The sequence below is a fragment of the Cardiocondyla obscurior genome, linkage group LG02, assembly GCF_019399895.1.
Source record: "Cardiocondyla obscurior isolate alpha-2009 linkage group LG02, Cobs3.1, whole genome shotgun sequence".
In the NCBI taxonomy this organism is placed as follows: domain Eukaryota; kingdom Metazoa; phylum Arthropoda; class Insecta; order Hymenoptera; family Formicidae; genus Cardiocondyla; species Cardiocondyla obscurior.
This window is the reverse complement of record NC_091865.1, coordinates 6,144,346-6,169,712: the sequence shown is the minus strand read 5'-3', so window position 1 is coordinate 6,169,712 and position 25,367 is coordinate 6,144,346. Positions and strand designations below refer to the sequence as shown.

The 25,367-nt window shown below is 36.6% G+C and overlaps 2 protein-coding genes across 6 annotated transcripts; both read right to left on the bottom strand.

Moving 5' to 3' along the window:
* Positions 1–596: 596 nt before the first annotated feature.
* LOC139113407 (ankyrin-2-like) lies at positions 597–25,367 on the bottom strand. 5 transcript variants are annotated; one of them, XM_070674568.1, is made up of 30 exons: positions 25,197–25,366; positions 24,138–24,514; positions 23,604–24,044; positions 22,852–23,429; positions 21,320–21,421; positions 21,057–21,189; positions 20,811–20,974; positions 20,400–20,555; positions 20,175–20,303; positions 19,699–19,896; positions 19,108–19,404; positions 18,365–18,562; positions 17,717–17,863; positions 17,095–17,244; positions 16,606–16,746; positions 16,308–16,463; positions 15,897–16,193; positions 15,588–15,771; positions 15,402–15,521; positions 15,108–15,192; positions 14,983–15,000; positions 14,664–14,888; positions 14,377–14,522; positions 14,047–14,255; positions 13,747–13,951; positions 13,412–13,601; positions 12,644–13,062; positions 12,216–12,368; positions 875–7,874; positions 597–730 (listed from the first exon to the last, which is right to left on the bottom strand). In XM_070674568.1, exons 4-29 carry the CDS (start codon positions 22,873–22,875, stop codon positions 889–891), a joined length of 11,232 nt encoding a protein of 3,743 aa, XP_070530669.1. In that variant the 5' UTR covers positions 22,876–23,429; positions 23,604–24,044; positions 24,138–24,514; positions 25,197–25,366; the 3' UTR covers positions 597–730; positions 875–888. The 5 variants fall into 5 exon arrangements, with proteins under 5 accessions (XP_070530669.1, XP_070530668.1, XP_070530666.1 ...); XM_070674567.1 differs by lacking the exon at positions 25,197–25,366 and having other exon boundaries at positions 23,604–24,712; XM_070674565.1 differs by lacking the exons at positions 22,852–23,429; positions 23,604–24,044; positions 24,138–24,514 and having other exon boundaries at positions 25,197–25,367.
* LOC139113412 (uncharacterized) lies at positions 9,849–11,755 on the bottom strand. The gene is made up of 2 exons (XM_070674577.1): positions 11,592–11,755; positions 9,849–11,268 (listed from the first exon to the last, which is right to left on the bottom strand). The coding sequence occupies exon 2, from the start codon at positions 11,187–11,189 to the stop codon at positions 10,317–10,319; it is 873 nt and encodes a 290-aa protein (XP_070530678.1). The 5' UTR covers positions 11,190–11,268; positions 11,592–11,755; the 3' UTR covers positions 9,849–10,316.

Here is a 25,367-nt window from a genome sequence, read left to right as displayed (position 1 = left end):
GTGCCCTAAATATTATATTCGCATATAAAACTTTCTATTTAGATATTATGTATTTGTCTCGCTCTTCCTTTATAAACATGCGTAAGACAGCATTGCATTATTGTATTTTTGAGTTTGTAGATATCGCTTGAAATAAATTACGCAACACGGGACACATTAAATATATTATAAAATTTTACGAAAGCGCATTCCGCAAAGTTATTCCGTAATTCAAAGAGTTTATAAAACACGCGAGTACCGTCAAACACGAGCGCGCGCTTATAATACAAATGGAATATGTAAATAGCACTTCAACGTATTTGTCAAAAAAGTATGTGTAAAATGCAACTTAACGTACTTATGTAAAGATATCAAAAAACAGTTAAAATTATTTGCGTCTCCTTAAATAAATGGAAATGAGAATTATTACAACAATAACGTTTGCCCAAATTTAATAATGACAAACAAGCAAGCGTTCTCCAACTTTTCTTATTTTACGCAACAATATTATATTTTAAAGATAGCAACTATCTTGCTTAAGCACAATGTAAATGTTATCAGAAGACATCGCGTAAAACAAGGACAAAATACTATCTTGTATATTCACAATGCACAAGTTTCTTTTTTTTTTTTTTTTTTTTTTTTTTCAGTACATTATATTTAATATCGTGTTTTACATATAAAGCTTCTTAAGTTATTCGGTAATAATGTTTATGAAATTGTGGCAAAAATCCTTCTCGATGGTCCTTATCTAAAATTGAGAACGAAATACAATTAGACTTTTAATTACAGAATTAGCGAGGTATTTCGCAAGGAAAAGAAACGAGATATATTAATTATTTGAAAATAATTTTTTTTTAAATATTAAAATTAATATTTTCCATTTCACCCTTACCCGTAAAAATTATTCTATATACCGCCGCTCGGTGACGTTTTCTTCTTGCCGTTTATCGTTCCTACTGCAGACGTTTGTTCAATAGGGCGATCAATTTCCTCCTCCGCGTGATGTCCGTTGCTGTCGCTGCTTTTTTCTGATTGCTCCTGCTGCAAAGGCATCTCGAGAGAATCCGAGGAAATACGCCTCGCGCCGCCGTATGATTCAGCGGCCTCCGGCGTTTCTTTCGTATCTTTTATATTATTCAACGAATCTGAACTCAAAGACGGAAAGTCCAGAGTCGTTTTCATTTCTAAAGAATCGGAGCTTCGGCATAATTGCTGATATTTTTTCTCCGCGTTGTCTTCTAATTCCAGGGAGTCCGTGCTCGTTTCCATGATATTGCTTTCTTTCTGCATCGCTCGTGAATCGTCAAGTACTTCCGTTTCCTCCATAAGAGGTTCCGGAATTGATTGAGCGATAGGTTTTTCAGCATCGGTAGCCTCGATCTGCGAGATGTCCTCCGTGGTGTCGTCCTGTCGTTCTAGTTTCTCCACGTTAGACTGCGCAATGCGTATTATTTCGTCAATTTCTTTTATCCTTTTTTCATAGTCGTCCGAGCCGGAAGTGCTAGGATTGAACGAGCCGGTCGCACTAGTCTCCGTTCTCGAACGCGGTAGATTTTCTAATTTGTATTTATTTTCCGGACTTTCGTGCTCCAGCAGTTCCTCTTCCTCGCGGGCTCTCAGCTCCATTAAATGTGCCTCTCTGCAGGCTTTCTCCAGACCTTCGAAATCTTTTAGCGAAGACAACGAGACATCGTCGCCGTGACCCGAACGACTGGTCATGTATCGTCGCGGAAGACTACCATTATTGCTACTAGAATCCTGCGAGCCGCATTGTTCCTTTCTTTTCGAATTCTCGGCCGCCACGGTGTTCTCCAGGTGCTCGAATTCCTGCAACGAGGTCAACGACGCGGTTTCGTGATCCGTAGGTTTTGTGAAATATTTTTTTCCTAAAATGTCGTAATCCGGGGTGCTACCGAAGCTACCGCGCATACTTCCTACGCTGCCTATGGATTCTTTGTGGCTACCTAAACTGCCGAGCCTACTACTACCGGCTTCGAAATCGGTGATCTCTTCCTCCTTGATATCTTCCAATGGTCCGCGATCGTATTCAATATCGTAGACTCTCGCGTCCGCGTGGAACTGCATCTCTATCCATTTTTTGTTCTCATACTGTTCTTCGTCGGAATAAGATTGAGATTGATCGTCGTTCGACGCCTGGGGAGGGCTCTCTTCGGTTTCGAAGTCGAACAGATCGTTGTTCTTCGACGTCTGGCTCGTTGATACCTGCGCGTCCTCTTTTTTCTCCGCAATTAAATTTTCTAGGTCGCGATCGTACTGTTTGCTCGTAGTTTGCGGCATTGAACTTATGCGAATGCTTTTACCCTCCGCGTCGAACTCCTTTGCTTCGCGTCCGACCTCCTCGATTACCACGAAGTCATCGATTATATCGGGCTTGTCCACGAGCTCGAATGAATCGCTATCGGGTGAGTGGCGCTCGGACTTATCTTTTTCTATATCTTTCTCTACAACTGTGTCGAAGGACATACCTGATGCCGAAGACAAGGACATGCTGGCCTGTTGCAGCATAGAGTGGACGGATGTTGCCGGTTCAAGACTCTCGTCTCCAATCATTTCTCTCATCGTCTCCGTCGTTTCTACGTCTCTTTCCGCGTCCCTTTTTACTTCTAAATCTTCTTCTATTTCGTTCTTTTCGCGTTCCTCGCTATCGCCGAGCCTAACTTGCGCGGAAATCGCCTGCGCTTTTTCAACCTCTTCTTCGGACATTTGTGACGACGTTACAGGTTGAGGAACGCTGGGCGCAGTTTTAATAGCAGAAGCAGCTGAATCTACAATTTTGGCTTGATCCTCTTCCAGCACTTCGTCCATGGATTCTGCTTCCATACCCAGGCTATCGTCTACGATCTGTTGAAAAATCATCTCGGACGAACGTTTCATACGGCACGGTATGTGACTGTCAATTTTATCTACGGTTTCGTCCAACGGTATTTCCTCGCTATTGGAAGAGTCCGACGCCTCGGCAGTTTCGTGCTCTGCGTCTAATGCGCTCTCCAGATTTTCATCTATCTCGTCGGCGTCTACATCTGCTTCCTCCGAAGGTACTAATGTCTCCGACAGCTCGCTAGTGCTGTCAATGCTACCGAGGTGACCTGAACTAAGAGAATTCAATGATTTCATGGATTCGTGGGAGCTTAGCGTACTTGCCGCGGTTTGATACTCTTGCGACGTAGGTAAAGTTTTCGATCCGTCGTGTTCGACGGACATCATCGCAGTCTCGTACTCTGACGCGGTTCCGGATTGTACGCCACCGACGGCGGATTGCATCGCCTCGACGTCTGACGAGCTGGGCCTGCTTCCGCTGCCAATTTCATAATCGCAGGATTGATAGTTGCTACTTTCGCCGGAGCTCGAAACGTCCGCTTCGCTTTCCGAGGTTTTAACTTTCTTAGATATTCTAGCTGGTTTCTGTCGTCTTCTGGGCGCCGGTTGAGGTAGCGCTAATGAATAGCTGTCGTCTCGATTATCCATATCCGAGCCGACGTCCGACGATCTACTGATAGGAAGCGGACTGGGGCGACCTTCGTCCTCCTCTTCCTGTTCCTCGACGGTTATTACAGGCTCTTCTTCTTCTTCTTCCTCTTCGATATCAATTTCAGGCGTTTTAATTGTATCCGCTGGTCTATCTTCAACGATGGCAGTTGGTTGAACAGATAATTTGTCGTCGACGATGTCTTCGGTAACTTCTCGATTCGTTTCATCGAATTTTTGAATTTTCGCGATCGACGATTCGGCGTGCGTGGCGACTTTAGTTTCAGTTTCTTGTTCAGTTTCTACAGGAACATGTTCGATGGACGGTGGTCTGTACAAAAACGGCAAATCGTTCGGGATGGACTCCGGTTCGAGTTTAAACTGAAACTCTGAAGGCGAATCTTTGATCTGAATCACAGTCTGATTATTTTCGCTCAGTTCTTCTATCAAGTCTTGCTTAGCTGCTTCCAAAGATTCTTTGACTTCGGCGATCTCTTTTTTTACTACTTGATCGAGCACCGTTATCGCGTATCTCGCGCTCAAATCGACGCTCTGAAGATCGTCTTTCTTTAATTTCAAGGCACAGGTATCGGAAGGAGCGATCGATTTACTAGATTTTTCGTGTTTCTCGGTAGTTTTTTCCATATGCCGTTTATATTCCTCACTCGGTGGTTTAATCTTAGTTAAATAAGTTTCCGTCCATTCTTTCAGAACGTCGTCAACTCTTGCACACTTGGGTGGTATCTCCGATTCTTTTTTTGTGAAATCTTTAGTCTCTTCTTTTTTATCCGTAGAAATGTCTCGTTGAGAAGTCTCTTTATTTATTTCCTGAGTCTTGATTTCTGCAATTTCTAAAGCTAAATCTTTCGCTTCCTCTTCCTTCATAGGTATCATTTCCGTGACGGCTTCAGTAATACTCGTTTCCCAATCAAAATCTTGGTGCGGTATCGATTGTTTTATATTAGCAACGTATTCTTCTGTTGGCGTTTTCGCATCATATTCTCTTTGCAAAGTGTCAACCAACTCTTGACAAGTAACGTCTAATTTATTTTCTATTAACTCGCTCTCCAAGTCTTCGGTTACCGGTATTACAGTAAACTTTGTTACTTTACTCGCAGCGGCTGTAACATCACTGGCAGCTGACTCTTTAATTGATTCGATCACACTAATCTCTTCCGAAGATTTAGTCACGGATTCTTGTTCGATAGATTCGTCTTGCGAGAAAGTACGAGTACGTTGTAAAGACGATTCGTACTCTTCCAGCTCTTGATTAAATACTTGAAAAGGCTGCAGGGTTTCTGATATTTCGATCTTTTCGTCGCCTATCATCCAGTCCACCGGCTTGATTTCTAAATCGCGCACATGTTTCGTCCTTGGTGAAACCAACGGCGGGCTCTCGATTTCGAAGCTGTCTGCTCTTCGTCTATCTTTTCTATCGTATTCTTTTGAGGCAACAGTCGAGGATAAAACATGCTCGTGAACCGGAGGAAAATCTACGAAAACGTCCTCGGATACAGTATTAGAACTGACGGTCATATCTTTCTCTTGGGCGATTTTCTCCAAAGAATCTACGGCAACACTTTCGTGTAAGGAAGCTACGTCTTTGCTGGTCTGGTCGGACACTTTGTGCTCATCTAACTCCAATGATGGCACGTCGAATGAATCTTGTCGGCTGTCTGCATCTGGTTCCAAGATTTCTAACACTCTAGCGCCCGAAAGTTCTGACATTATTTTGTCTTTCGAGAGACTGTCGGTATCTTTTTGCAGCGGCTCAATATGACCGCTCGATCTGTCAGAACGAAGACTTGGCTTAGATAAATCTTCCAATTCTCCAGTATCGACGTCGATGGTTTCCTCGAGATCAATCTGCTCGGATATACTACCGGGGCTTATAGTGATATCTTTATCTTGAAATTTTGCTTGCAAGGACGAATGTAAACTCTCCTCTCGATCACGTAGTGAGGATTCTTCTTCTTCTTCTTCTTCCTTCGTTGTGTCTTCGCTTATACTGTCTCTGGAAAATCCTGTCTCGAACATTTCCTGCTGTATAGATATTTTAGATAATGCTGCGCCTGTAGTCGGATGATCGTCCTTCTGCATAATACTTTCGAATTGCTTTGTTAAATCGTCCGCCAGTTTTTCGTGGTCGGTATCGCTACTCTCGGATGTTAATTGATCTAAATATTCTTTATTCAACATCTGTGGTTTCAATTCTGATACCGATGCTCTTCTCTCAATCTCACTTTCAATCGATTGTATCAAATCTTCTGCTATATTTCGCGCTTCAATTTCTTTCGCGACCGATTGTTCCTTCCTTTCCAAAGTTATCGGAGCTGTTTCGCTCGTAAATTGTTCGTCTTTTTTAATCTTATCAAGTAATTCTTTTTCGTCTCTTTGAGTAGATATAAATTGTTCAATTTTGAAACTCTCCAAATTTTCGCTGTAAGATTGTTTTTGTGCAATCATTTCAATTTGTTCCAAATTTATTTCCTTATCTGTTTTAGGCAGATTTTTAATATTTTCCACTTTCTGTGCGTCATCTCTTTTAATTCTAATCGCTACATCGACGTCGCTTTTTCTGTCTCTACTAGTTCCAGATTGTTTCGTGGCGGTCCCCTCGCTGTCCTCCAGCAATTTAAATAATTCTTCTTTTTCAGTCTTTGCTTTGGACTCGGAAGCACTTGCGTCTATCACTTTCTTACCTTCGATCACGTTCATTGACATTTTTTCCACAACAGTTTCATCCACCTTTTCGCTTTTGCTTTTTTTCTCCTCTGTTGTTTCAGCCGGCGATTCTTTAATTAATTTAAATTCCGATGACTTTTTCCTCTCCACTTTCTCCTTTTCCTCGTGAGTTATAAATTTATCCGCTCCACTGGAGATTTTCGACGAAAATACTTCCTTCTTCTCCACCTTACTTGTAGCTTTGGTATCGACCTTTGAAGTAACGGTATCGAAATCTTTGTCTCTCATTGCACTCATGTCTTCGAACATCTTAAACGTATCCTGTGCGTCAGCGAAGGTTTTAGAAAAAGTCTGCGTCTTACTCTTCGTGGTCGAGCGTTCTTCGTGTCGCGAGGTAACTTCCTCGCTAGATTTTTTCTCCGTGACGGTGACGGTCTCATCTTTTCGCCCTGGTAATTCTTTCTTTGTTCCTTCTTTCTCCTTTGTCCCTTCCACGATACGCTTGGGTATACGAGATTCGAATTCTTTTTTCTTACTGGATGGCGAGGCAATGTCTTTTTCTTTCTCCGTAGCAAGAGAACTTTTTGGCGATCTCTCTTCCGGTTTCTCTGACGGTTTGCTTTTTCCTTCTCTCTGATTTTTATCCTTTTCAGCCATCGAACTAGAAATTGGAATGCGAGACTCGAATTCTTTTCTTATTTGTTTAACTCCCGCGTCAGCAGTAATTTTTTTATCTTTATCGTAACGATTGATTTCAGTTTTTTCTCTCATTTTTGCTTCTTCTTCGATAATTCGCCTTTCTTCTTCGAGAAATTGCTCGATCTCCGTTTTATCATCCAAAGGAAATGCTTCCAAAGTTTCCTTTTCTACAAATCTTTGCACGTCTGTGGATATATCGAGCTTTCTTTGTGTGACTTTTTCTGCAACCGGAGTATGTTTAATTTGCGGCTCCTCGGCAAGCTCTCTTTCCTTGTTTAATAATTCCTTGCAAATTTTCGTCACCGGCTGAGTCGCTATTTTTTGAGCCTCTTCATCCCTTTTTTTATCGTCGTCCTTTTTCTTTTTATCTTTCCACGGTTCCTTCGTCCATTTATCAACCTCCGTAGCAGCTTTCAAAATCTTCTCTATTTCCCTCGATTCCGCTACGTGTCTTTCTTCAATGTCAATCTTCTCCTTTGTCATTTCCACCGTACTCTTTTCCTCGTGGCTCTTCTGATCGTCCGTCTGGTCAACCAATTTACCCTTGAGAGACTTATCCTTATCAGATTTGACCGAGTCTTGCGGGTGCAGTCGTGGTGTTCCCTTTGCCATCTCCTTCTGTATTTGTTCCTCAAAATAATGTGCTTTTTCGGCCACTGAACACTCCGAGATATCTGGCACATTGATGTCCTCGATGGTCTCCGATCTTATGACGTCCGAAATGCCCTCCGTTGTTCCATCACCCTCCTCGGACACGATATTCGGCTGGCACGACTCGCTGTCGCTCTCGTTAATGGTCAATTGAGAGGTCCTCGAGATCTCGGATTCAGAACGCTGGTAGTTTTCGCGTTTCCTCGAGATATCCTCCCAAAATTTACGCTTCTCCGAGTACGTTTGCTTTTCGAGATCAGGCGACAGATCCGGTTCCGATTGATCGGCGCTTACTTTATTGGGATAACTAGCATCTACGGATTCTAGGGAACAAGCCGCTTTTTGTGCAAAGGATTCGTGGATAGCGGCATCTAGAACAACCAAGAATTATGCTCACATTACTTTTTATTAATCATGTCGTTATAATGACTGCGATACATCGTGTCTATTTCTTTTTACAATTGTTCATTTCTCTTTTCTTTTTTATTTTTTTTTTTTTTTCTTTTTTTTTCTTTTCAATTCACAGCGAGATCTGGCGATCGAGAACTTCCGTAGCGTAAATCCTTCGTCTTTCATTTTTATTTTCTTTTCTTTTCTTTTCTACAGTCGTGGCAGGTACAAGTTGCAGTAGAGCCATGATGTGTGAAGCCGCAAAATGCGAAACAGCAGTCCATTTAACTTGGATTTCGCGGCAAAGCATTTCTGAGCAAGTCTAATCTTGCTAACGTTATTAAGATACTTATTTTTCATATAGATAAAATTTTATAACTACAAAAGAATGGACTTGATCTGTTTCATATTTTTACAGCTTTAATTCATTATAAAATACAACTTGCTAAGTTTTGAATGTATGTAATATCGTTATGTAATAATATTATTAATATTGTTAATATCATTAACAATTTTTTTTATACTTAAAAAATTATTAGATGTGTTACAGCTTGAATTATAATTGCGGATATATTTCCGTCAAAAATATAACTCACAAATACGAAATAAATTTTTCTATTTCTTGCACGTACAACGATTTGATCTTAAAAAAAAAATTATTGTCGCGAACAACCACCGTGTGCCTCGTCACTTCGAAATTTACCGCGAGCCAGTTCGAGATTTACTGTAGATTCCCTTGAAAGACGAACGCATCTGCGAGAGAGAGCGATAAATTATTGTCACTGCGTTGCCATCGGCTTGAAGAAGGAAAAAAAAAAAAAAGAAAAAAGAATTACTGAAAGCCGATGGATTTCGTTGTTTGCGGCACGCGATATTTTATGTTCGAGGTAACGTTAAGATCGCCGCGACGAATTTTTTTTTTTTTTTTTTTTTTTTTATAATTAAAATTGCGTGACGATAAATCTGGCTCTTACTCCGATTTAAGAGTCCTAATTAAGGAACAATATTTTCTAACGCCTGCAGAACGAAGTTTATAGTTTTATACTTAAAAAATTATTAGATGTGTTACAGCTTGAATTATAATTGCGGATATATTTCCGTCAAAAATATAACTCACAAATACGAAATAAATTTTTCTATTTCTTGCACGTACAACGACTTGATCTTAAAAACAATATTATTGTTAAGAAAAGAAAACACTCGTCAAGTATTGCTGTATTAATTATCTATGTACGTATTTACATATTATATGATATAATTATAATTAAACATTTGTATATATGTATATTCTGTTTCTATCAGAAAATTTCTTTAGATTGCGGAGACATACTCTTTTGTATTAATATCCCATACGGTTGTCTATGATAATGTTGAGGACGGCAGTTCGGTCTGCAAGTATAACAAGTACACAAATATATCGTTATTATTGATTTTTATAATGTGGATATAAGAATTAGTTTGTCGATAATCGTTTTGACGCGCATTGTCTTGTTATTAGATTTATGAATAATCAATCGATGTTTAATATCGTACTTATTATAAGCGGACTTCTTTAATCACCTAATGCTATTTTAAATAATGCTCAACAACTAAACAACTTGTTAATTTCTAAATATCAATTTTTTTGTGTATTTTATTTTTCTTGAATTTATGTATTTTTATTATATAAAAATTTTATTAAGTTTTAGGCACGGTGCAAAAAGGAAAGAATTAGTGATAAACTAGGTTGTCCAAAAAATAATCCTTATGTATGTTACTTTACTTGATATATAGTATTTAAAAAATATTAAATTTAAACATAAAAATAGATATATAATTTTATATTCTATTTTTAAGTATTAATTTTTAATTTGCTTCATAATTTTCTAAAATACATATTTACTACGAGAAATTTAAAAACTATTTTATGGGCAACTTTTGCAGAAAGATAAAAAATAGAAATAAAGAAAAATTAGTTATTTAATAAATTTTGTACTTTATTTAATAAAGAGCAAATTGTTAGTTGTTTGATATGAAATATAATGTTAATATATATATAAGAAATTTTAAATTATTTAATTGCGTATTTGTAATTATTTTAAAGGATTTTGACAAATGCTTAATTAATATTTTTCAAAGTTATAACAGAAAAATTTGTTTATTCTATTTGTCTTTAAAATAAGAACTTCTAATTAAATCAAAATTTATTACATTCACGTAAGATGTTACATAACTTTAATGACATTATCCAATCACGATCGATCAAAAGCGCCTTACTTGTGTTATTCGTGATAATATCATTCTATTATCCTATTAATGGCATGTCAATTTTTGTTATGCATAATCAAAGAGACGGAAACTCTTTCTGGTCTTCATTTTAAAGATTATTTCTCAAATATCTTTTTAAGTTTTTTTTTTTTTTTTTTTATTTTATTTTATTTGGTTTAATCAACATCCTCGATATCAGTGTGACAATCGCTAATATCGTTATCAACGACGTCCGGAACATGCAAAGTGTTTTCCATTTTGTTGGTCATGATAATCTGCGATGCTGCCAGGATATCAAGGTCTTCATAAACCTGATAAGCAGCTGCCTCATCTAATTTACTCTCATCTTCGGACCCTTCCATATCCTCGCTATCGGTGTTTGGCATATCCGGGATGTTCTCGGTATCCGTTTTGTCGAAAGAAACTTCTTCTCGCGACAATCGATTTCGTACTTCGACAGAAAATGGTCCGTCACCTTCTTTGGTTGTGATCATCTCACCACCTAACTCGGTCAGAATATCCGATCGCAGCGTGACATAAATCGCCGGTTGAATATCTTCGTCGCCCTCCATATCTTCCAAATCTGTTTCCCCTTGATAGCCGTTATCAATTACTTTTAATTTACTATCTTTCTCATCGGCTTCGTCACTGTAGATCTCATCAACGTCGGTGAGATTCTCCGCGAAGCTACCGCGACGTGATCGAGATCGAGCTTCACCGTCAGCTATAAGATAATCCAGATTGTCGTTGACTGTTTTGGGCTCGTTTCCTAACTCAATAACTTCCGCGCCAGTTACAGAAATCGATGGATTCACTTGCGTTACTCGCGTAGGACTAAGTTTACCGATTTTATTGGTGATCATTGTTAACTCGCCCTCGGAATCTGTGTCGGAGAAGTGCAATGATGCGTTGCTCATCATAGCATTCAATCGTCTTCTGGTAGATCTAGATTTGCGCTTGACCTTTGTTCCAGGAGAACACTCTTTATCATTAACTTGAGCATTTTGTTTCGTCGTGAGACGACCCTGTTCATTGATTTTCGTTGCCATATCTATTCTTATGCGTTTAACGTGTTGATCATAAATCGTGTCAAGTGCAAATTATTAATAAACTTAAAAATATCTGAAACTGAAAATAACAAGAAAGAAAAAATTAACATTTAAAATAAATATAAAATAAAATTTTAAATAAATTGTTAAAATCAAACGTAACATTTATAAATAAAAATAAAAAATTTAATTACAAGAATAAAATAAGTTTTTATCATTTATAAAATCTATTATAAATATAATCTTGTGTTAAAAGAAATAAAAAAAAAACAGATTTTATAAGTTATAAATCTATCTTATTCTTGCATAAAAGATTTTGAGCTTTAGTATTAGTAAAATAGACGAAAAAGAATTAGTAAAAATAAACAATAAACAAAAAATAAACAAACTAAAAAGACTCACGTTTTAATAATTGTGTGTGAATGCTTGAAAGAAAGACAAATATGAAATTTGCACCGTTCTTCTTCGTCGGTACGGATAAAACTAAAGAAGTCCGCCACCGGAACTTTCAAGCATTTGTTGATGCTGTTACGTCTAATTAAATTAAAGAAGCCTCATCCAATTCTTAAACCATAAACCGATTATCTTTCTCCCCTTAAATTAAAACAGAATGACAATCGCATTTTATCATTTTTAAGTCGAGACAAAAAGATATGATTCAACAAGAGATTTTTGACCTTGTCGAAATAGTTTCTTTTTCTATTTTATATTACACGCTTTGCTTACGAACGACCTACGTCGCCAGACCTTTCTCAAGATATCTTTGTGTTAATGGATATAGTATACAAATATGTTCACGTAACAAAGTATTCATCGACAACACTTTATGCTTCATTAGGCAAGTTCTCTTTTTGCACCTTGCATTTATAGTGTTATAGACGAAATAGATTTTCAAATTGAAACTTATTGTAATTCAAATAGTTCAACATGCGATGTATTTTTTTTGAATATGTATTAATACGTGATATTGGTAAATCCATTTTGCGAATCAAGGATATTCTATTTTCTACATTTTTTATATCATACCTGTTTGTTCCTTTTGTAACGTGTCGGCTATGAGTTTCTTTTCTGTCGATGAGGATGTCTCCTTAGGCTTATCAGTTTTCTCCATCTGTTCCATTTTGTACTTTGATTTGTAGTAATCTAATTTTTGATTTATGATATTAGAATCTTCGTAACCTGTATATAGTAAAAAAAAAAAAAATCTTATTAATGATAGTACATACATAAAGCATCGCTAATAAATTTATTTGAGAAATATGGAATATATTATTTAATACTTAAATACATCTTTTACAAGATGAATATTTTTATATTTACATAAATTTATTTAAAACTATTAAACTCAAACTTTATTAAATTATTTATAATTTTAATGTGCAAAAAAATTAAAAGAATTTTTAGTACGTTTTTTTTATTTTTTTCTCTTGCATTATCATTTTTAATAGACGTACCTTTTAATTTCTTTTTCATTTCATGTTTAATAATAGTTTCGGGGAGAACAATATTTAATACACAAACAGGCTGCTGAGGTGGTTCTCCTTTAGCAACTTTTGGTTCTCGCATGAACAACATCCTCGCTACTGGATCCAGCAGTGGATCTTTCACTTTAACATGAAATGACAATCGATTCTGTCGAAAAGCCCTGAATGTAAACTTTAACTGCATCCCAGACTTTGTTACTGGCACTAAATTCCCACTAAATTCAATATAAAGATCTTTTCCATCGAGTGCTTCAACGTCGCGACTTTTAACAAGTTCCGTAAATTCTTCTTGTCTTTCCAAAGTGTGCATTCCCTCTTTGCCATCGGTCATACACAATATTCGCAATGTGGCTTCTAACAAGTCCATTCTCTTTGAATATATTATAAAACTGTATAGAGAAAAGAATTTGTTAAAAATGAGGTAATTACTGTTATAATGTACACTGAAAGACAGATATGGCATTTGATGCGGCCGAGCGGCGACGGCGGCTGGCGTACGTGACTTCCTCTTTTCTCGGTCGCCGAATGTGGGGAGGTGTAGTAGGTCGCGTTCCTCCTCAGTCCTCTGTGACCGGTGCCCGCAACACATCTACGCGCGCACTTCGTGTGAGATTCGACGCACATCACGCCAAGATCACGTATGCTAGCCGCCGTCGCAGCACCACAAATGCCATTTCTGACGGTGAGTGTACATACATACATACATACATACATATATCGTAATAAAAAGTCTCTTACTTCGTTATATATGGTACGTGTAAAGATGCCTCGTACAATTCCGTTGCCATTTTCGGTACTGCACCAATATTTCTGCAGTCCATCAGCCAGAATCTTGCCGAAACTGTAGTGGTGAACGACACTTTATCATTCATGAATGTTAACGGCGTTGATCCGGTAACGTCCTCCCATTGTGACTCCTTAGTTCCGCCTAAAGTTAACTAATTTTTATTATCCTAACAATAAATTATTGCAAAGAAAAAAAATAGATTAGACATCTAAAAATAATGATGTAATTTAAATGTTTTACATTAAGTGTTATTAAATTTTTGCTCATTAAAAATATACATAATTACCCGCAATACTACACAAAAGGCGTAACGTAGGTGTCTCTCCACCATATTGATTGATCATTCCCTTGTTCGCGGCTTGTGGCACAGGAATCGTAAGAGTTATTGGTTTATGAAACTTTCGTCGTCTGGGTTCGATTGTGATAACCGGCGAAACGGCAACGCAATTTCCGAGCAGTTTAGCCGTAAGTTCGGCCGGAATAACATGAGCCTAAGTACAAATAAAAATTTTATGCTTCTTGCCATTCTTTTATTCATAATTACGTGGCTATCTGTAATCAAATTTATTAAGATAATCTTAATTACCTGTAAACCAACTTTGATTTTCTTCGTCAACGCTCCCGGTGGAAAAACTGCTTGCACGTGGTTCGCCACGCTAGATAATAAAATACAACCCTCGGCACCGATAACGTGAACTTCTTGCTTGATTCTGGTCACTATAGCAAAATACTGTGGGAAGTCTGTGGTAATTATGCGAGTTATTCTACCCGAGTGTGCAGCGCTCATCTGAGGATCTAAAAGAGAATAATAATTTGGTTATACGTATGCGTATATGAATTAATATTAATACTATTACATTAAAATTAATAATTTCGAGAAATAAAAATTGTTAAGATATTAAACTTTTGCGATTACCATAAGGCGTATTAAGAAGGGTGTCATCGTTATCTACAGAATTATCGTGTTCTTTCCACGTTTCTCCATTTTCACTTCGCAGGATAATAATTTCCCGTTCTTTTCCGTGAACAGACGCAAAGTGCGGTATGTCGATTAAGACGGGTCTGAAATTCGTGTACTTGCATGTAAGTTCGAGAGCTCGTGTTACATTTTAGCATATCATAGTAATAAAAAGAAATATAATTTTCATATATATTTTTCATATATCTAATATAAGAAAATTATGTTGAATATTTAAGTATTACCCTAAGAATTTCGCCCCCACGGGACCCATCTCGATAATTCGAGTTGCAAGAGCTTCCCCTTCCATCAAAGGAGGTGGATTCGCCACTTTGTTTGCTTTTACTAATCTACATGTTACGCGAATCGGCATCGTTGCTCTTCGAGGCGGTACAATAATACGCACACCACTGTGTCTACATCCTCTCATAGCACCACCACGGGCATCCACCAGAAAACTTATTAAAAATCTATAAATACAAATCCTTGTGATTCTACGCACCTATTTTCTCGTATATAAATACCATATATACTTTTTAATCAGTTATCTGTTTTTATACTTACGATCTGAAGTGTAACTTCCTAGAAAGAAAAAAAAAATATTTTTAATCAAAGTTTAACAAATATCAAAAATTAAAACTTATTTTTTGTTAAAAAAAAAAAAAAAAACAATTATTTTTAATACATACCCTAGATTCAATCCATCGTTATCAAAATTTTCTGCTAAACAATAATTATTGCTTTGTGTAAATTCCTGCTTTTCTTCTTTTGTGACTGAAATAAAAGCAATTGTAGATTCTAATAATTGTAGTTAAAATGTGCACTAATACTTTGAAAATAAGATATTTTACAAATTGTTTCATTAATAATATATTTTATTTTTTTTATTTAAATAAAATTAAAATATCCATATTATTTAAATAAGAAATATTTGAAAAATAGTTTGAAATACAGACTGTTTTAAGAACTTTGCATTTTTTTACCTTGTCTATGCACTGGATCATCCCGAGTAACATCGATAGGTAATGAATCATCCCTTAAACTCTTCATCAAGTCTGCCGTAAGATATCGATAAGGTTGTTCGCTAATTAACGCATCAGAACCTGAAAAGGAGTAAAATTCTTTAGACTATTCAATTAGTTTCATTTACGTTGTTTATGCGCACGTACCACCTTCGTCTTCCGAATCGGACATAAAGCTAGTCTCTTGCAAGCTTTCTGGAGCGATTACTTTGTACTTTTCTTCCCAATTTTTATTATCCGGAGTTTCATTATCGTAAGGCAATCCTTTCAGCACTTCCATTACAGAGATATATCCTAATTTTTGTGCTATGTTCAGTGCCGTTAAGCCGTCCTGTGACAACAAATTTTATAAATTAATTAAATATCGTACCGTAGAATTCATATTTCTTTATATTTTAGAATTTTTATAAAAACTAATCAACTTTATAATCGCATACATAGCAATACAATGCTTACATTAGTACGCGCTTTATGTGAAGCATTTCCTTCCAACAAAGCAGTGACGATATGAGCATGACCCTGTTGAGCAGCCTGATGAAGCGGAGTATAATTCTGATTAGTTCTAACATCAATTGTGGCGTTATGTTTCAATAAAAAGCGTATCATCGATAGATTTCCGAAGTGCGCGGCCACGTGTATCGGTCTATAGCCAGTCTCTGTTTGACTTTCAACGTCGGCCCCGTTCTTCACCAAGATAGAAGCCACCCGAATAAAATCTTCTTGCGCGCATAGGTGTAACGCCGTGAGTCCATTCTGATAGATTGATAAAGTTAGTACAGATTAATTATAGACGAATTTCTGCTTGGTTAAAAATTTATATCTAAAGATCTGTAAACATATATAATATTTAAAAAGAAGTTGATTTACTTTGGCTTTTTTATTAGGATTGGCACCGTGTTCAATTAACAAGTTCGTCATATCATAATGTCCTTTCTGCGCACTCAAATGCAACGGAGTGAAACCTGCTTTAGATTCTGCGTTTGCGTTTGCTCCGTTCTCCAAGAGAATAGAAGCGATGTCCATCTAAAAATTAATAATTAGATTAGGTTTTCGCAAAAAATTAGCACGAATAATGAATATTAGAGGAACGCGTAGTGTTATGTGTCAAAAAATATTTTTGAGGTTATCTTAAGATTTATTACTTATAATTTTCAAATAAATTTACCTGATTTTTGCGAGCAGCGATATGTAACGGAGTGTGTCCATTTTGCGTTGCAAGTAGAGGTGACGCTCCTTTTTCCAATAATAAAGTTGCAACATTTGGATGATCGTAATGACATGCCAAATGCAAAGGCGTGATATCGTTCTGAAATATTAAAGATAGTTTGGCGACACCTATTCGGATGGTAAAACATATACTTACATATAATTTATACAATATTTTAAATTTTATTATTGGCACAAAAAAAAAACCCGTAGTTATTTTCATAATCTATTAACAAATAACAATGTTAAATTCTTCGTTATAAAATTTTACATAAGTATAATTCTAAAAAAAAAAAAAAGAAATAACATTGTGCAATTACTAATAAAAATAATATTAAAGAAATGAAATTATAATATAAATTAAAACTGTGTTCTCTCGTTTGGTTAAATGTCTGAATTTATTTTTCACACACAATTTAATATATGATTTGCATAAAAGTACACGAACCTTTCCTTGAACATCGAGTTTGCTTTCTTTTTGTAAGAGTATATTTGCGACATTCATATTTCCATATTTAGCCGCGATATGTAAAGGTGTAAAGCCGTTTTTCGTTGCAGCTTTAAGAGAAGCATTGTTTTCCACAAGAATAGCCGCCACCTGCTTGTCAAAAAAAAAAAAAATTGTACGATAATAAGAAAAGTAGATAATAAAAGAGGAAGAAAGAGAAGCGGGTCGATAAGATGAGCAGAGTGAACTTTCAGAACATAGATTTGAGAGATATAAAATTATTCGAGATTTATAAATAATGAAATAAAGGTAAACTTAAAGAATAAACAAGGTAACGAAAAAGTTTATTATATAATGAATACAATAATGGATAAACATAACATAAAATGTATAATTAACGTAAGGAAAAATTATAATTAACATAAGGTGTAAAAGAAGAATACGTGCGAGATGAAACAGCGATGCGAACGATGGTGCACAGGAAATAACAGTAACGATAAATGTGTCCGCAGCAGCTCGCTCCATCCTAAATGAGATACTCGCGTTGCCGGGTCCAGAACAGGTATATTCTATTTTGCGTGGCGATGTAATCCGCTATTTGCGCGCATTCTTTATACATTACCTCTTCTTGACCCTCCTTTGCTGCAATATGAAGAGCTGTGTACATGTCTTTCGTAGCGGTGTCCACAGCTGCACCATGTTGCAGCAGCAGCATAACAATGTCAATATTTCCTAATCGGGACGCTATGTGAAGCGGTGTTTGCTGTTCCTATAAAATAACGATAAGCCAATATTTAAAAAATGCAAGGGAGAAAAAAATTAATTTTATTTGAAATAATAAGGTGGAAGCGTGAAAGTGATGTTGCGAAGAGATTTGTGATTAAAAACATGAAATTACAAATTAGATTTCTTATGGATTCATATTATATGTGTGCCTGAAAGATTCAAAGTGACTCAAGTAGGAAGCGTGAAAAACACTAAATTTGTCTTACTTGCAAATGGAAGATCATATATTTTGACTTTTACAAATTGCCAGGTAGAAAAGTCAAATTTAAACTTCGGCATATGAGACTGGTTAATGGCTCATGCTTTTATGTAAAGGGGTGCGTATGAGTGATCATTTGTATGTATACGATATATACATTTGCTTTTGATTTTGGGAGAGGTACTCGCGTTAAACTAAACAAGCAGTATTCACTGGCTGAAGGTCGAAAAAGCGGCAAAAAGGGGGGTCGGAATCGATTTCGGAATGCAACACGGCTCTACTTACCCTTGCACGAGCATCGACTTTGGCACCATTTCTTAGCAAAATTCGAATAATGTCTGTTTGATTAGCTCTGGCTGCCAGATGCAGGGGTGTTTCACCCCTAACAGTTGGCACGTCAGGATTGGCTTCATGCTGCAGTAGGAATATCACGATATTCATACACCCCATAAAACTGGCCACATGTAACGGAGTCAGTCCGGACTGCAAACACATGTATTGTCTGTTAATATTTCGATTTTTTGATATGACTCCAGAATTAATTCCAACAATTTTGTTTATCGCTGTCGTTTTTATTGTTTCGGCGAAATCAGCGCCTCGAAAACTGACGAGGAGTAAATACATAAAAATGATCGTCACAAAAAGAGGTCACGCCGATTGACTTTATCAGTTTTATTATTAAACGCACGACCCTTTAACCAGTCTTTAAAATTTACCGATCAATCTTATTTTTGCGGGGCACAGAAGGACGGACGAAGATTGTTCTTAATGACGTTGATTACCATCAATGTGCGGTACATATCACATATATGACTTTTTAATTGCACCCCGAACATACGTTTTGCGCGTTACAACGACCATTTCTGTGCAAATGTGATATCGGTATCACAATTCGGCTTCGTAATATTCCATCCAACTCGTTGCTATCGACACTATGTGAAAACATTTGTGATTTACAGTTTGCGAGGAGACATTTATGAAAATATGATTGCGAGATACTCGACAGTGCGAACGAAACGTTGCGTTACCTCTGTAGTTGACTCGATAGATGCGCCATGCTTCAATAGAAGTTCCACCACTTTGATGCGGTTCTTCTTGCAAGCGATGTGGAGTGGCGTGAAACCATTCAGAGCTCGAGCATTCGGATCGGCTTTGCGATCGAGTAGCAGCTTAGCTACCCTGACGTGACCACAGTGCGCGGCAACGTGGAGCGAAGTCAAATAGTCGATGGTCACATCGTCTACTGGCGCCCGGTGGTACAGTAATACTCTTGCAGCATCCACATGATCTCCTTGAGAGGCCATGTGTAATGGTGCGAGTCCATTCTGTAATTCAGGAAAAAAAAAAAAGTTATAACGTATACATAAAGTCTAAATTGGGAATCGATCGATAAATTAGAATTAGGACACTTTGCTTAAAGATATTTAATTCTAACTCTAGATATAACAGCATGTAATCTTAATCTTTAATTTTTTTCCCCGTAACATTAATTTTCTTTTACAATTCGTTAAAATTATATCTATCATAAACATTAAAATAATAAATAAGAGAAAAATTATTAAAAAATTTACAGATTGACTGATATAAGAAAAAAATTGAGTCGATCGTTTAAAATATACCTTAGTACGTGCACTGATCGGTGCCGACATTTCAAGTAGGGTGCTAACAACTTGTTCATGTCCCGAACGTGCTGCACAATGCAGTGGAGTTAAACCGTCTCTAGTTTTGGCATCGATTTGCGCCGAATTCTCCAATAATATCTTAACCATATTGTTTTTGCCCCACTTTGCTGCGACATGTAAAGGGCTTATATTATGCTGAAAAAACAAATTTTGTTCACAGTAATTAAATTATAATATTACATTTAAAATTATTTAAAAAGTAATCAAAATTACACTATTTCTGAAAGCAAAATAAAATATAATTTATTATTATATGTACATTATTTTAAATCGCAACTCTACAGACTCAGAACATTATATATGTTCAAGTTAAAAAATTTAAACGTAAAGTTATTTTAAAATTGTTTAAAAAAATCTGTATTTTAAAATTCTGCGTAATTATTTTTCCATATAAATCGCCAAATATACTTTACCTTAGCTAAGTAATTTACATCAGCCCCTCGTTTTATTAATAAGCGTGTTATTTCCTCGTTCCCATAATGAGCGGCGATGTGAAGGGGGGTGAAACCACTCTTCGATGTTACGTCGGGCTTATGATCGTTCTATAACATTTAATCGCATCGACGTAATATTTTAATTCGATATTATATTTTTAACCCGATTGATTATAGTTTAATATGCAAATTTTCCTCCCTTACTTGTAAAAGCAAGTCAGCGGCTTTACAATCGTCTTTCTTCGCGGCGATATGGAGTGCCGGCAATTTGACCTTACCCTTCGAATCGTTCTCTAAAAGTACACTGACTACCTTATCGTGGCCTTGCTGCATCGCCACAGCGAGCGGGGTGAATCCATCCTGAAAACCGCCCAAGTAAATCAATTAAAAATGTAAAAGTTTAATGAGGTAGCGTTTTCTTTTTTATATATAACTTCCAGTTTATTAAAAATTTACAAATAGCCTAGTTTCTTTTTACTGCTATCAGAAATAATTTCGCTACGAAAATAATTTCTGTACAGATAAGAAATTAATTTTATTGGAGTTACAGTAGAGCCAGCATAAGTTCGTAATAAAGTAATATATTTAAAAAAAAAAGATATAGAACAGGCTCACCTCAGTCGCGAGACTTTGATTCGCTCCATTGTTGAGCAGGAGTTTGACGACCTGGTCGTGATTCTCTTGCGCAGCCATGTATAAAGGAGTGAATCCGTTTTGCGATTGGATATTAACCGCGGCACCATATTGAATAAGTATATTGACTATTTCGGACTGACCGGCTGAAAATTAATATATAAAATTATATATAATTATGATAGCGCGTTCTGTGTAACGAGAACTAAGCCTTTCTTCCTTTCTTACCTAACGAAGCTATGTGTAACGCTGTATTTCCTTTCTTCGTCGCCGCATCGACTTTTGCACCCCGTTTCAATAACTCGGTTACTATTTCGACGTGGCCATCCTTCGAGGCTAAATGCAAAGCATTTAAACCGTTCTGCAATAAAATAAAAATTAATACTATTATAATGCTATTATAATAAGAATATTTAACTATTTTATTTAATTAAAAATTTAGAGAGTTTAAAAATTAATAAAATTAATTAAATTTTTAATTTAATGCTTACCGAGTTGGCTGTATTAATATCTAAGTCAGTATCGAGAAATTCGACCACTTTCTCGAGATTGCCGGATCGAGCAGCGCGAAGAAATGCTGTCGTGTCATCAGCCTAAATGCAAATATTTTATTTCTTAATAAACGACTGTAAAGAGCAAACATTTAGAAACAGAGAATATAATAAAGAAAATAGAGATGTAACGTTGATGTTTAATTAAAAAAAAAAAAAAAAAAAAAAAAAAGGCAAAGATGCATAATATGGTTATTTATATAGATATGATGTAGTACAAGTAACCCAGATTGATGCAACCCTGTCCTTTTTCTTTTACCCTCGCGCATTTTAACACTTTGTGCTCGTCGCTAGTATCCTTCTCATCAATCAACGTTATTTGCACTCCAAAGCAGTGCAGAAAGAATGTCAAATATTTGTGAAACCTCATTCTTTTTCTGCGAAAAGTTTTGGAAATCTACAGAGAATATTTATAGAATACAAAAACTTTAAAGACATCCAGAAAATGAAATAATCTTGAGCAATTTACATTAATAAATATTTTATGTTTCATAATAAATTATTAAAAAGTAGAAGAATATTGAATTAGGAACAAATCGGCTGTTTAAAATATTAAAAAGACTAAAGTCAACTAGAGATTTTCTCTTTTGTTTCCTCGAAGTACGAACCTTGCGGATCTCACCCCCTATGCCTACAACCCGCTTGTGAATCATCGCGATAAGGAATCATGTCGGCCAGGTGGTCTGCTCCGCATCAGCGATATTTGCGCGCGCGCTTGCTATATTCCGTCACCCTGACCTTTAACCGGTAGCTCTCGTCGGCTTTTATATCACGTCTAGTGTTTAACGAATCGCGTTTTTATAGCTTTTTGGTTACGACCGCCGACGCCGCATTTCTCTTTAACGGCGTTGTGCGCCGTATTTGCCGGCTGTCACGCCTGAACGCCCCATCCGGTCTATTTCGCGCATCACCCTGATAGCCCACCCTCTTTCTATGTTCTTACCTCGAAGAAATCGTCCACGCAATACCTCGTTGCTAATGAAATTGTAATCAGACACTGGCTTATAATTTTTGCTATACATTTTCAACATGCTCGGATTTCTATACGACTTTCTTGCATGTGAGAATAAATACTACAATAATGAAAACCTAATACGGCTGTTGCGAGACATCTTTCTTCTTAAATACCCTACCGAATTTTCGCCAAGCAAAAGCAATAATTATAAATTCAGAATTTTAAAGGCAATATCAATCTCCGGCCGGCAATTCCGATTCTGAAGCATCTATATATAGGTAACAGTTCTTGATGCTTGTGAATCATAGTATCGCAAGTTCTTCGAAGAGCTGTAAACCTGGCGATTGATTCTAGAGCAGAGAGTGCTCGAAAACTCCATTCACTGTCTTCTTCGATCGGTCAATTCGGAGTGGACGAGAAAGAGAGTGCATTCACGACAGAAAAAGAGAGAGGGAGAGAGTGAGAAAGTGCGGGTGCCGGTTCCGAACCGCTATGCCGCTTCTATTCAAGACCATACCTGGCTGGTACTGTCGGTGACCATTGTGACTAATGGCTCGGCCAAGAAAAGCGTCTTTCGACTGCTCGGGCCCCGACGTCGATCGTACGCACGCACGAGACGCTCGTCTCTCCTTTAACACCGACCGCGCACGTTACACCACCATTTGTGCACACGACCCTCGGGGGTGCGCACGATAACGCCAGGAAGAGAGCGTTAGGTGGTAGGAGCCGCCCTGCGGGAAACACGCAACCGCGCAGAATCGAGCGACAACGATCTTGTATATAGAGGGAACACCACACACGGGGGTGGCTTGCATCAGGGGGTGACTTGTGCCGGCTCACTTGCACCATCTCGAGAGGCACATGCGTCGTAGGTTTTTTCGTCGCCGATTTCACTGGCGCCCTTCTATTTCGCCTTCGCATTGTTCCGGCTTTCTCTCTTACTCAATCATACTGTGTCGTACAATTATTCCGGCAGTAAAATTTTTTTTGTCTTTTACACCTTCTTCCTTTCTTTTGTCACTATTTTTCGAACTTTGACAAATCGGCACTTTAAATGATTGTAGGATACATAGTCTTCTCTCTATACACTTGGTTCTATAACAAAAATATGTTAAACAATTTTTCAAATTTATATAAAAAAATATATATATATATATATATTATTTCAATTTAATTTAATTATTAGATTTATATAAAAATATCCATATAATAAAGAGTAGAAAAAGAATTCGTTTAATTTGCGTCGCTGTAAAATAAATTGTTTAATACCTTTCGATAGAAATCGGAATGAGTTATCGATGCATTTCTCGTTTTGTTCTTTTAAGTATTATATTTTGAAACAATAAGACTCCTCTTATCCCTTCTTACGTTTCTCATTTTATTCTGTCGTTACATTCAACCTTTTCTCCAATCCAACGTATGTGTGCTCTATGAAAGTTTTATGGAGACGTTGTAAGGACGCGATGTGTACTCGCTGTAGAATCATCATTAAATTTCGACTTCCAAAAAGTAGAAATTGATTTCTACGTATCGGTAACGCTATAGCGCGCGACTTCTCTTATACAAGATACGAAGGGTTACGGCGACTGCAAGTAATGCATTTTGTATTCGAACCGGCACGTGCAAACACCATTCACGCTATTCACACCAGAGGTATTCTTCTTTTAGCCGGCAGATGTAAGGACACATGCTCGAATATACGAGATTGAACTGAGGAAAAAAAAAATGCTATTCAGCGCAAAATATCTTCTTGAGCTATAGAAATTCGAGACATCGTCGAAGAATCATACGTGTAAAAAATACCTAGGATTTTTAGAAAAGCTTATCAAATAAATGGTCAACGTCCTAAATCGCATTTTGAGAGAAATAAGCAGCATATCGTTACACATTGCGATCAATAAAATCTTTACAGTCGAGCTTGTGTAGCTGCAAGTAGGAAGAACAACGTTATGCATGTATGCGCGTCACCCCGTCACATACATCCCTCGATACAACCTTGCACTCGCGTGACTTCATCCAAGGCCGCGACCCCTCGACTTCAGTATGCTGCCACACTTCTCGTACCCTTAATTCTCTTCAGCACCAATCGGCTGTGAGATTTCTCTGATACATATAGAGGTTCCACCCTTATTATCGCGTCTAACAGTACATCTTGCCAATAATAATTCTTGATCGAATCGCTATCAAATATAAAATTTAAATTATTTACATGTCACGAGTATGCTTTCAAGTAGAAAGTTATGGAAACTGTTGTTATACGTTTATAATAATAAAAATGCTATTTATTGCATAATCTAGCCGAGATGACAGCCGAATAAAGACTAAAAGTTGTTGATAAATTTCATAAAAACTATGTTTAAAAAGAAAAAAAATCAAAACAATTATAGGGATAAAAATGTTGATAATATTCAATAATTAATTTTTTTAATAAAATAAAAGTTTCGGAATACTCTAACAAATTATTTCTAAAAATAATGTCGAGCTATCGCTTTACTGGACAGTGTCCAATAATCACTACAAGCTCCGCTCGATAGTGAAATGTCAGCTGATTCGGTCATCGAATATTTATTTAGTAATTTTAATTCATTCATAAAAATAGAGTAATTATTATACCAGTTACCGATGCAGCTGCATAATGCTGCATTTGAACCTTGTTTAAATCAATCGTTGTAAAACTGATAATTTATTAAATATTTTTTACTATCAGTAACGGCGTTTAGCAATTTTAAAGCAATAAAGAATTATTATATAAAACTCTTAATTTAAAGATTTTTTTATATACTCAGTAAAAAAGAAAAAAAAAAAAAAACAGGAAAAAGCATCGTCAAAACGATGTTAATATTAATTAACATGCATCTTTACCTGAAGCTTAATGATCGGTGGGAATGCGTCTTCGTTCGTCATTACTAAATAATAAACTGTATATTCTCTTTGACAAACTCTACGTACACGCACGCTGTGTACGCACCATGCTGAAGACGTAGACTGCCAGATATTAATAGAGTTCTATGTTATTTTTGTTAAACTCCTGTA

Coding starts and splice junctions, on each gene's coding strand:
- LOC139113412 (XM_070674577.1), bottom strand. CDS start 11,189: ATGGCAACGAAAATCAATGAACAGGGTCGTCTCACGACGAAACAAAAT.
- LOC139113407 (XM_070674565.1), bottom strand. CDS start 25,238: ATGACGAACGAAGACGCATTCCCACCGATCATTAAGCTTCAG. Junction 20,304..20,399: donor CCGCTGACTTGCTTTTACAA/GTAAGGGAGGAA, acceptor TAAATGTTATAG/AACGATCATAAGCCCGACGT. Junction 18,563..19,107: donor CTATCGAGTCAACTACAGAG/GTAACGCAACGT, acceptor ATGTGTTTGCAG/TCCGGACTGACTCCGTTACA.